Below are 13398 nucleotides of genomic sequence, written 5' to 3'. Positions count from 1 at the left end.
ATCAGGGATGCATCCTGGTGAAATATCTGGCAGTGTGTGACCCCTTGTCGGTGATCTGTCAGGGTGATCAATCTTGTCAGCGAAAACCACAACGAGCCGATTTCAAGAAAGTCACTCGTGCAGTGTGAAATACTCTAATGATCTGATGACTCGCCGACCACGCAAAATCGCACAGTGTGTTCGAGCCCTTAGTGAGATGCGTTGGTTATCTCCATATATGGAGATTCAACCTTCAATGAGTAACTATGGCAACCCGTCAACTGCCCGTATGACGTGAGAGTAAGTGAGAGCCTTCGTTACAGTCCCATTTCACAAGTTTTCAAATGTATAAATTGTATAAAAATCTATTGAAAATTACAGATATACTAGCTCACAATGCATCACATCGTGACACATTGTGAGCTTGTAAATCGGCTATTTTCAAATGGCTGAAATGTATAGTAGGGCTGAAGTGATTAATGCATGTTTTGTAATAATAATCAAAATCTACAAACTAACTAGTAACTAATGTTTTCAAATAATTGTAGTGGAGTAAAAGTACAATACTTGGATCCGAGATGTAAAGTAAAAGTACCTCAAAATTGTACTTAAGTACAGTACTTGAGTAAGTATTACACCACTGTGTATAAGCGACTGTAAACAAGCCAAGTCTCTACCAAAGCGCTTTCATTTCAACCAGGGTCCCCAGTGGTCTTTCCATGGCCAAATCCTTTTCTTCCCTCTACACCAAATCTCTATGCCGAAAGAAGCCGATCTACAAGCTCACAATGCATCATGTTTTAACAAATTGCCATGCATTGTGAACTGGTAGATCGATTCTTTATTTAGTGTGGTAGAGGCAGTCTTCCATATAGGGAATGAATTAGACACTGCTCTTCCCCCCCTCCTCCACCAAGGAGAAGCACAGGAGAGGTGCTTTAACTGTGTGTATGCAGCCTAACAGGGCAACCAGACTATGGTCAATAGTAGCTACTCCTCCCACAGTTTTAGTGCCACTCGCTTAGGCCATACTGTATGTCAAATCGTCTGGCTTCATCGGAATTCACCCTTTGTTAGCCTTCTGGTTGGTCCCTGACTGACCAACCAGCAGGCTCTATCTGCCTTGTCCCGCCCTGGTTCTGCCTTTTTATGCTGAATTTGCTAAAACATAATTTTTGGAGAAATAAAAACATTTAAAAACATGCTGAGTCACTATGCTGCCACTGAGCAGCTCCATTTTACTGAAACAAAGTTTGAAATTAGAACGGAACACACAGAATAACAATAGCAAGCAACTGAATTAAAATGGTAGTGGATGGAGTGTCCCACCGAATGTCCCACCAAGACACAGAAACCAATGGGTGTGAAGAGGGGCGGTACAAAGGGCGGGACTTGACAAAGGGTGAATTACTTTTATCCACTGACTTGAATGGGAAAATGCAAAAATTCAACTTTTCCAAATATGGAGATGACAGATGACGGGCATTCCAAGATATGGGTTTAATATTGATGACATTAGGGACCTCCATATATGGGCATAAAAGGGACAAGGATAGAATTTGAAAGTGTGACTCGCATCACGGCAACCACACTTGCAATTTCCCCAGAATTGCATCTTTCTGGTCTCTATTTGTCATACAACTAAGTATTTAGGGCATAAGTGGTTAATGTGGAAATACTCAACAACTGGTAATACAATTATCATTATTATCATTCTCCTCCCCGGTTCAGAATTAACAATCACAGCCTGTAATAATCTCTGGCTGAATGACCGCAGGCCTCTCAATTCCGTCTGACATTTCCCCCAAATCCAGCTTTTCAGCAGTCATGCAATGGTAGGTGTCTGATATAGGCAGGCTATCCAGGAGGCCTGGATATAGAAACCACACTGTTCCTCTGGGCTGCAATTACAGTAATTAATATAGGAACAGAGAGTGAGAGAGAGTGCTTGAGCTTTGCCCCCACCGATAGTTTTAACATCATGCTTTGACTGCTATAATTATTCCATAGAACATTATTAGTCAGGAAGCATTCATCCAGAAAAGGAAAAGAGGAGCATTAAACCGCAGACATGTAATTGTAACTGGGGTAATAATATATCTATGAGGTGATAAGTGAGTTTGAAAGCATCTCATAATTACAGTATATCATTATTATGTATTTTTTTTTATAAAGTTCCTTGTGAACTTTGGCCCTATCAAAGCCAAACTTTGCACACACACTCCTTGGATGGCAAATCACAACCTCCACCCCTCATTTCTCACATGGCCCTCTTCTAGCGCCACCATCAGGCCGACTTTTGCAAAACACATTTTTGGACACTGCTCCTGCAGATTTTGGCCTAAAATCACGCAAAGCAGTACACCTAGCATATCTAAAGTCATGTCATCAACATGGATCTTTCCCATTTCCCATATTCCCTCCCGATTGGCTACGATTGCCTTCTATAGTTTGTGTATACAACCTGACGGTCGCTTATCTCTCGATTAGGGAGTTTTACTGGTATTTTTAGAGTAGACAGAATTTGTACCCCTTTACTCCCACAATTTAGTTATGTCAATTAATTCCTCACACTAGTACTTGCCACTGCTGTTGTATCCTACTGGCTCACCTACCAGTGAGGAGCCCCACCGGGAGGATGTAGCCCCTCCATCCTACTCCTCCCGTTCAACAGTCCCTGCTGACAGGTGCCAGTGACAAATGCCACCCTCCCCACCTGGCTGACCTCCCCCGAACACTGCCTATTGTGTTCATATATTTGGCAAGCCGGATGCACTGCGATGGATCAAAACCCCTAAACTCTGTGGTGGTGGTGGGCAGGTACTGTGCTGTGCCAGTGGTCTGCCATAAACCCCAGAGTCACGAATACTTGGTCAAAATAGACAAGCAACAAGAGCTTGTAGATCAGATATTTTCGGTGAAGCGATTAGGAATAATTAGTGTGGTTAACACATAGTGCTGGCCTGCTGGGGAAACTTTACTTTCACTAGATAAACCTTTCACCAGATAAACTTTTCCACTGCCACTGGAAAACCGTTTGTCAGCCTTCTGATTGGTCCCTGAGACTCCCTGACTGGCCAACCAGAAAAAAACATTCACTTTTCGCTACCAGGGGTGGAGTTATGCAGTGGGAGAATGTCGCTTCAGTCTTCACCGCGGTGCCGTGATGCGGAGCACGGCCGGCGTGCAGTACGGCGCTGCGCGGTCATAGCGATTTCAATCATTATAATGAATAAACAGACTTAAACAAACAAACAGAATTCAACAGACTAGTTCACATGAACCTTATCAATGTAACTAAGAGTTTTGATTGGGTACATATATTTTAAATGGGCAGAATTACCCATTTCCCACTGGGATTAAACTAATTAAAACATATATTGTCGGGGGAAAACTCCTGTTTTGCAATGTAACTACTGTACTTTTTTCTTCTCTTTGTATTAATATCACGTAGATGTGTTTCTTTTGGTACTTTAAATAGCTATAATGAGGCTATGAAAAATCGTTTTCCCCCATCCACTTCCATTATAAAAAAATCTGCCCTGGTTTTTTCGTCCCACCTAGTAACAAGAGCAAAATGGGGCGGGATTTGACATACGGTCTATTGGAAATTGAAGGAAAAACATTTGAGGAGTGGTGCTAGCTCGAGTATTGGTTGAGCTTCACATGGCAGTTAACTTGAGAATATAGTCACGGCAACCACAATAAGACAGTGGTTAAATCCATCCTCGCTAGTTCTCTATCAATACTCGCACAACTCTGTACTGTAAGTGATAGGAACAATTAAAATTTGTTTCCCTTAACACAAAGTGCATCATCCACTCACCTGCCACACAACTAAATCAAACCTCAATCGCACCCTGGCTGACAGAATGTCCATTACGATTTCAGGTTCACACAATGAAACATTGTTCAAAGGATAGGCTACAAAGAAGAGGAAGAGGAAGAAACGAAACACATCCATTTACTCTGTGCTACTTCTCTAAACAATCCACATCCATCATTGGTTAAGCTAGCCATCTTTGTTTCCAGTTCAGCACACCTGACAGCCTTCCACACCCACCCACCCAGCCAGCCAGCAGACATCGTATCACAGCTAATGACTTGGTAGGCAGTCTTGTCACGGGGGCTGTTAGCAGTGTTTGTGTTGACACGTCATTAAGAGTTGTCGTCCTTAATTTGATTTGAATCTGAGTGTGTGTGTGTGTGTGTGTGTGTGTGTGTGTGTGTGTGTGTGTGTGTGTGTGTGTGTGTGTGTGTGTGTGTGTGTGGGGAGGGGGGGGGGGGGGGTCCCCACAAGTATAGTAGAGTTTGGAAAGAGTTGAGTTTGGCTTACAGTGAAGTGAGGTTAGTGAGGTTAGTGTCAGGAATGTAGACGGTTAGGTTCAGGGGTTGGGTTGAGTTTTACCTATTTATACGTATAGGCCAGTTGTGCGGCGATGTCACACACAGACAAGCTCACCACGCATCACAGCGTGACATAGGAGCTTTTGCATCTGCTGATTTTCAACACTTTTCAGTGCCCTCCTAAAATATTGAAGTGCTCACAAGTATGGCATTACAAACAAACAAACAAGCGTGTGTGTGTGTGTGTGTGTGTGTGTGTGTGTGTGTGTGTGTGTGTGTGTGCGTGTGCGTGTGTGTGTGCGTGCGCGTGCGTGCGCGTCTGTTTGCACCCACGCTCTCTCGTCTCTTTTGTTCTTAGTTTGCCGTCTGTGTGAGCTGTGCCACCGAAACAAAATGGAAGATGTCAACTAAATATAAGCTTATAATGCTGACTGAAAAAAGAAAAAAAAAAGGAAAATCATTTTGACTTCAGCGAGAAAAACCATCAGCCGTGTGGCAGCCAACCCCTTGAGCTCACTAATACAATATAACATCAAAGGGTGTGGGTGCCCCACCATTCTTTATAATTAGGGGCCTCGTGTCATTGACACACAGAGTCTCTTTTCATCTTTACAGCGTCTACCGTCTAGACTAGCAGGGGAATTCAACATTTTTCAGGCTAAGGACCTCTTATAGTAAAGGGAACATACTGTAAGAAAATCTGCAAAGTAAATCGTTACCAAGACATTTCTTCACCAATGTGTTTCTAAAGGTGTGTAATAATATGTACTAAAAGGTTGAAATTCAACTCCCAGGGGAAACCTCATAAAAAACTGATTTGTGTTTGTGTCCCATTCATTTACTATACAGGAATAAAATACAAAAAATAAATATGCTTTCAGTAGCATGTGAGGGGTCAAACTAGGGTTTTTTCATGATGCTGAATCCATTGCAAGCATTTGTTTTGCACTAAAAACATTCTGTGGGCTACAAATGGCCCCTACAAATAGTGAAAAGTGATGATTCATCACTAAACCATCGTATTGTGGGTCCGTTTTTAGCCCAAGGAATGTTTTTCATGCGAAACAAATGCTTGCAATGGATTCAGAATCATGAAAAAAAAACTAGTTTTGACCCCTCCCATGCTACTGAAAGCATATTTATTTTTTGTATGTTTTTCCTGTATAGTAAATTAATGGGATACAAACACAAATCAGTTTTTTTATGAGGTTTCCCCCGGGAGTTGAATTTCAACCTTTTAGTACATATTATTACACACCTTTAGAAACACATTGGTGAAGACATTTCTTGGTAACGATTTACTTCTCAGTTTGGTCAAATATCTTATAAAATCCCCTTACTATTAGCTGAGAGAGAGAGAGATGAAGCAGGGACCCCCACTACATATTGTACACAATATTATTGTGTTGCAGTTTACACTTTTATAAATAGTTTCGTAGTCTTGTTTGAAAGGTTGACAACACTATTATCACCGTTGTGTAAATTCATGTTTTGACTTAAGCTTTCTATTAATATGGTGGATTCATGTTAACCCTTACAGTGCCTATCCCGAACAAGTTTGGCTTTATTTCAATCCAATACAATATTTTATTTGCTATTTTACTTACCCCGAGCTGCTTGGAGCAACGTGGGTGGTCCCGGCTCGTCCAGCGCTAGCCAACGAGAGACGCTAGATGGTCCGACGATTTATTCCATTGAAAATGGTTTAAAATAAAGTTTAGAGCCCCCCAAAAAAACCTCAATATATACTGTCGGCGTCGCGACGTATGCCAGGGTGCCTATCCCGAACTAGTTCGGGATATTTAATAAAATTAATTATTTAATCGGAGGCCTCAACGAAGCCCCGGTGTAAATTTCCATCCATGGCCGGGACTTGGACTCGGCCATCCACGGGCCGTAGTCGCGCTAACGGCCGCATCGCGCCGCCCACTCCAATGATAAATCACATCTTTAGACAGGATTTTCTCCGGATTGTGTTCCCAGACCCAAAGAAAAGGTTTTTTGCGACTGAAATAGCTTTAGATCGGGCTTCTAAATGGTTAGCATTTTGGCTACGTGTCAGCTAGCTTCCTCCTATCGTCACCCATAGCATTGGCTGGAGTGAAATCCCAAGGCACTTGGGACAGTGTCGACGGAAGATAGAGCGAAGGTCTATGGAGACATTTCTGGCACTCTAGCGCCCCTTGTGGCCGGCGGCACTGTATGAGTTAAAACTTGACCTTTGGCTCTGTACATGGTCTGCTCTTTTTATCCCTCTACACCAAACCTCTTAGCCGAAATTAGCGGATCTACAGTGCAAGCTCACAACGCCTCGCAGCGAAAGATGTGAGCTTGTAGATCGGATATTTTCGGCAAATCTTCCCCTCAGAATAGGGATGCTATAGGGTTGCAGACCCCCTGCTGAAGACCAGTATTGGGCAATATTACTCCGGAGAGTATTATGTTACCTGTCTAACTATTCATTTACAGTATGTCTGTCCACCATCTGTCCGCATGCTGACATCACTGATACCAAACAGTGTCTCTGCCTGCCATGGTAACAGCCGCATGCTGAAACAATGCCAGACGTCATTGACTGACATCACAGAACACCATATATGGGCATAAGCGGGTGAAACAGTCTGCATGCTAACATCACTGATACTAAACAATGTCGCCACCATGGTGACAGCCGCTTGCTGAAACAATGGCCAAATAATGTCTGTCTGGCATGATGAAACAAGTGCCCAAATTTGGAGATGACATCACAGACTGGCCTGGACACGGAACACCATACAGTATATGGCAGGGGTGGGCAACTTTGATGATGGCGAGGGCCATTATATTTCCACCTTCACTCCAGAGGGCCACAATGCATATTGTTATGTCCTACTTTGTCATTCTAGTATCTCATACAAAAGAAGCAAAGATAGCAGATCTACAAGCTCAAAACGCATCGCGCTGCGATGCGTTTTGAGCTGTTAGATCGGCTAATTTTGTTTCTTTTGAATTGGAATCCTGAATTATTTGGTTTATTTTTTGTTTTATTAACCTTGCAGGCCGCATTAAGTGGAGGTGGGGGCCGCATGTGGCCCCCGGGCCACCAGTTGCCCATGTATGGTATATGGGCATAAAAGAGAACCAGACAGACAGAGATAAGAGATCTCCATATAATGTATGGGCATGAAAGGGACACAGACAGACAGACAGACAGACAGACAGACAGACAGACAGACAGACAGACAGACAGACAGACGGATACAATGGGTATTGCACAACTGGACGTCAATGGTGACTATTCTCCTTTTGCACACAGTAGTGGAATGCAAGATAGAGGGCGCCAGATCCCTTTGAGTCACACCCTACCACTACTTCCTGTTCATCCACAGAGCATTGATTCTAGTTGTTTTCTCCATTAGATTTCTTTTCACTTTTTTCAACTTTTATTACTTGGGATGGTAAAAAGATGAGGCAGACAAATAAAATGTATTTTGACAAGTAATACAAGTTGAAAAAAGTGAAAAGAAAGCACTTTAATCTAATGGAGAAAACAACTAGAATCAATGCTCTGTGGATGAACAGGAAGTAGTGGTAGGGTGTGACTAAAAGGAATCTGGCGCCCTCTATCTTGCATTGCACTACTTTGTGCAAAAGGAGTATTCTGCCCAACGGGCACCGGTCTGGGTTCTCCAACATTACTTCTGAGACTCCTCAGGCCAGGAACATTCAATCCCTCACATACTGTGCACACATACTGTATACTGTGCACACATATACTGTGCACACCCCCGGGCAGAGGACTAGTTGCATATTACTCCTTAAAAGAGTACGAATATTATATTACGTATTACTTGGAATCAAGAGTAATACATTTTATGACATATTACTTTTGCCCACCCCCCACCCACCACCATGTTTGGGAATAATAATAAGAGTCACCAATCAGCCAAAAAGGCTATAAAATAAAGCCGTAATCCCTCTTGACCTTTTACTTAATTTTTCAAAAGGCAGCCAACAAACAAAACCTGAGCAATATGTAATGTTTTTTACAGGGCAAAGTAATACCTTACACAGTTACACTACTCGTTACTGGGGGGGGAAATGTATAATATTACAGTAATATGTTCTCTTTTTGGAGTTCTCCAAAAGAGTGCATGTTTCCCTTGCTTCATGTGTGCAGCCTCCCTTTGCCCATATCTCTTGCCTGTCAGTGGGTGTCTGTGTGCCTCCATGACCGAGTGCGTGCATGTGTGCCATTTCTTATGGTCTCACTTGTGTTTGTGCAGACGCATGCATGCGCTCCAAAGTGCGTACCCCCTCCATCCACACACACTGTACATTACAATCTCATGCTGCCGGCCACTAATTGTCTCTTGCATCTGCGATCGATACATCCCTGAGGTGTATGATCTAATTAGTAATCATAAAACACAACCCATCTCCCCCGTCCTTCTGATCATGATGAGAATCAGTCGAAACCAGGGACGTGCTGGCCATTGGGAAAAGCGGGACAACTCCTGAACATTCCCGGCCGGTCCAGGCCGGCCATTAGGAAAAAAATAAAATGACGGCCTTCGTTCCATTTTGGGGGCTGGGCGGCCAACAAAGTAAATCATCACTGTCGGGCAGAAACTCGTATCTCCAAGTTTCAAATTTATAAATTTTTTCGCAAAGCAAAGCCCTGCTTCATCATAAGGCCGTTGCACAAAAGTAGTGAAAACAGCAGATCTACAAGCACACAACGCCTCGCGGTGTGAGGCGTTGTGTGCTCGTAGATCGGCTGTTTTCACTAGTTTAAATCATTTTAAAATGATAAATACAAAACAAACGGTTTTGGACATACAAGGTTTCCACCCGACAACGATGAAATATAACTAAAAAAGAAATGAGGGCCTCTCCAACTCTTTTTCCCGGGCTGAATCAGGGGCCCAGCACGTCCCTGGTCGAAACCCTCAACGGCAACAATGCAATCAGTGGCCTGGCATAAGACCATAAGGAGGCCCTGCAATGCAAATGTTTATTTTTCTGAAAAGTCTGCTTGGGGGATCACTTGTGCACACTGCCACGCTGTCATTACCAAATGCACAGGCTTTGGCTCAAAATGGAAGAACCCCTAGTGTGTATGTAACGAGCATTTGAAAGGCTGCAGTGCTGAATTCACATTAGAACAGTGGAGTGAGCGATGTACCAACACCGGGCAAACGAGCCTGTTGCTGCTCCCAAATACAAATGCAGTTGTCTATACCAGTGGTTCTAAAAATGGGGTCCGGAGACTCCCAGGGGGTCCCCAGCTAAATAAGTTAACATAGTATGACAATCATTTTAACTACTTTATCCATTTATGTTGGTTATACAAAAATAGCAGATATACAAGCTCACAGAACGTTTCTTCAAGTGTGCTGTGATCTTGTACATCTGCTATTTTAGAGAATTTCTGAAAAAAATATTGAAAATGTTTGAATTGTAAACATAAAAACAAACATAAGTCTTCTGTTCTGGGGGTCCATGGCAAAACCTTTTCAGTTGGGGTCCGCAGCCCAATACATATCAATTTGGGGGTCCTTGACATGAAAAAGTTTGAGAACTGAGGACAAACTATGAATCGTCTTTAGTTTTGGAGCCGTTATCTTTCGGCTGCAACGGTACGTGGAATTTAGTATTCAGCATTTATGTCATCACTTTCTCCTGTTGGCTGGAGCACAGTCACTGAGCAGGCACTCATCAACAACATCTGCATTTCAGAAATTTTTCAGGCGTGACACCTGCTTCTTTAAGCCTGTGTCACAATGATGAAAGTATTGGAAAAAAAAGCTGCAGTGACCAGGGGTAATGAATGCAACACACTTTCGTAAAACAATAGCATAATAATAGAAAAAGAAGGAGAAGAAGAAGAAGTAGAAAGTGATTTATACCATATAAATTCACTGGAAGCTAAGACTGATATGATGAGGAACAGTTCAATGATCTCAGGATAAAGCACTGTTGCTGAAGGAACAAAATGCAAAGTATCAACTTAAAACGGTTAAGGTTATTATTCTTTGGGTTATTAAATAAATGCAATTCAAGACTATACGTCTCTTTCCCCTTATTGAACATGTTTCTCTGTCTATGACCACTGACTGTGCTGTGCTGGTGCATAGCCAGTTGCCATAGATCAGCACCGGGGACTGGACAGCTCCACACCAGCTGTTGACTGCAGAAACAGTCACCGCACATTGTGCACGTAAGCGCTATATTGATATTATACACACAACACATTATTAATCATACTGTACGTTCAGCTACGACACGAGCAGTAGACTGTAGCATAATTCTCAACCTTAGGTATTATGAATATGGAACATTTTAACATAGCTAGTATACGTATCAAACTAAGTTGGCAGCCTCCTTCAAAGTTAGACAGAAACATAAAAATAACCCAGCTCTCCCGCATGCATAATATTCTATTCATATTTGACTGCATGCATTTTTATTAGGCTATTTTTTTTGTACAAGTTAATGCCATGGTCAAGTAATGTCTGCATTGCATTGCTGTCCAAGAAAACACTGTAGGCTGCTATGCGACAATTCAACAATTCGAATAGGCTACAAACGAAAATGTGACTCAAGATCCGAGGTTTCAAAAACAAACTAGTTGAATGTCTTATTTAACAGAACTAACTCCAGTTTTTTCCAGTGATGACATATGGGCTATACCACCAGCCAAAAAGAAAGTAGCGAGGCATGAAAAACTCACCATTGACGGATATAATCCGAAGACAGTGAGTGAGATCACGGGGTACAGGACGCTCAACAGGAGCCGCATGGCTGACAGACAGGCGGAGCTCCCTCCGCGTGGTGGACACTTGATTGTCTCCTTTATTATTCACACGCAGTCTTTTAGAGCATGGAGATCGAACTGCTGTTCACCCATGAAGCTCACCCTGCACAGAGGGACCGCGACGACGCTGCTGCTGCTGCCGGCGAGGACCTTCACCGGTCCGTTTATTGGCACAGTCAGTCAGGAACCATATAGGATATTAGGCTGGCTGTACATCCACAGCTCACCACTCCGCTGCATGGAGCTCTCTGCGTTGTTGAGGCACTGAGGCAGTGCCGACGCAACAATGAGAGAGAGAGAGAGAGAGAGAGAGAGAGAGAGAGAGAGAGAGAGAGAGAGGGGGGGGGGGGGGGGGGGTGGAGGGGGGGGGGGGGGTGGAGGGGGCGGGGAGAGAGAGAGGGGGGGGGGGGTGGAGGGGGGGGGGGAGAGAGAGAGAGAGAGAGAGAGAGAGAATAAAGTTTGGGGCAAGGAGAGGTTTTAGAACTACTGCAGGGGAGCGTGTGTGTGACATCGTGGTGATGGTAGGTCTTGGGTTAGAAGAACCAAAAATGCAGCTCATGAATTCTACCCAATAATGCCTCTCACCTTGCCTGGCTCCAGCCAATAGACCCGCCCACTCTCTGAGTGGACTGCAGCGTAGAGTCTGAAATCAGGCTACCTCTCACCACCCGCTTCAACTTCAGATAATGGAACCTTTCTAGGTTAGGCTACTGTTAAATAGGAAATTATTGATGCTAAAGGGTGTTTGGACTTTTTATGTTAGGGTGGGGAAGATTTAGCTGCCCAAACAACGGTTTCCAAAATGTTAAATATTCATTGTTCATGAGATTGCCAAATGCTGAAATGTTCTTCACATGTGGAGTTCAAAAATGATCTGTCGCCCTGTCTTTAACCTAATTGGCAACATGATTGTGAAGAGTGAAGATATGGTTATGACATTCAGTCTACTTACAGTAGGGCCAATATAGCTGCAGGTAGACCCAGTCCTAGCCTATACGTTCTGGCTGAAGGTTGTGTACATTTTAAAACTTAGATAGCAGTAGCCCTCAACCCATACTAGCTCTGGTCCATAGCGTTAGTGGAGGTCGAACTCCACTAACGCATAGCTCAGGGGTAGAGAAACCGTTATTAGAGCACGAAGGGTTCCCAAAGGGTTCCCAGTTCGAATCCGGGCTCCCACTGAGTTAATGTCGAAGGGTCCTTGGGCAAGACTCTGAACCCCACATTGCTCCCGGTGAGCAGGTTGGTGCCTTGCATGGTTTCCTCCGCCACCGGTGTATGAATGTGTGCGTGAATGGGTGAATGTAATGCACAATCTCTGTAAAGCGCTTTGGATAAAAGCGCTATATAAAAAATGCACCATTTACAATATATATAAAAAATGCACCATTTAAACCCATACATGCACAATCAATCTGTTGTCTCAGCCAAACAGCTCAGTGTGGAGCTGTCCACTCTCTGGTGCTGAAAGACTGCAGCACAGTCAAAAGTCATACAGTCAGGCAGAGAAACACATTTTTGTTTCCCCTTCTTTGTTTTATTGTCATTTTTTCTACTAGGCCTATATTGTCCCTTTCATTGTAGACTTTTCCACCAACCAATCACATGCCGGCATTGACAGTGGCTGCTGCTAGTGGATTACTGATTACTCTCTCCCTCTGCGAGTGTTAGCAAAATGTTTGCCGTTCTGTTTGTCAGACCCTTATGTTTCTGTCACCTTCAAAGAAGTTCTTTTCCATTCTTAAAGAGGTGGTGCCATAGTTTTGTACTTTTTCTGTTTTGTATGTGTCTATGGAGTTAACATTACTCTAATATACCTGAGGTGTGGTTATAATGTGCAAATGTCTTCATGTGTATTTTTGTCAAAAGGCCCAATTGAAATATACTGCTTTTATGACATCATAAAATCATCCCCTCCAATCATCCCAGCTGTGGGCGTGGCTAACTCAAACACACGTGTGTGTGTGTGTGTGTGTGTGTGTGTGTGTGTGTGTGTGTGAGTGTGTGTGTGTGTGTGTGTGTGTGTGTGTGTGTGTGTGTGTGTGTGTGTTTGTGTGGCCTTGTAGGAGGAGGCGGAGGGTGCTAAGGTGTAATAATAGTATAATCATAGTACCTGATGATCATGTTTTACGAGGGGAAATATCACGGCACCCCATCTTTAAAATCCAGGAACACACAAAAGACTTTCTTTGTGTCTCAAGTTCTGTCTGTAGTGAATCTAATCCCAAGACTTCATGTTTGGTTTTAACCTGTCTTTTGTTTACTTAGGTGCA

The 13398-nt window shown here is 43.3% G+C and overlaps 1 protein-coding gene across 1 annotated transcript in view; it reads right to left on the bottom strand.

Moving 5' to 3' along the window:
• Positions 1-11110, bottom strand: part of olfm3a (olfactomedin 3a) — a gene marked incomplete at both ends in the record, with an annotated part of 48001 nt that extends 36891 nt beyond the window's left edge. Inside the window, one exon of the mRNA XM_080752101.1 lies at positions 11042-11110. Coding sequence (XP_080608227.1) covers positions 11042-11110 — 69 coding nt within the window. The remainder of the gene's footprint in view (positions 1-11041) is intronic.
• Positions 11111-13398: the final 2288 nt, after the last annotated feature.

The sequence above is a fragment of the Nannobrachium achirus genome (genome assembly GCF_963921795.1).
Source record: "Nannobrachium achirus genome assembly, chromosome: 21".
NCBI classification, from domain to species: Eukaryota; Metazoa; Chordata; class Actinopteri; order Myctophiformes; family Myctophidae; genus Nannobrachium; species Nannobrachium achirus.
This window is presented reverse-complemented; position numbering and strand designations above follow the sequence as displayed.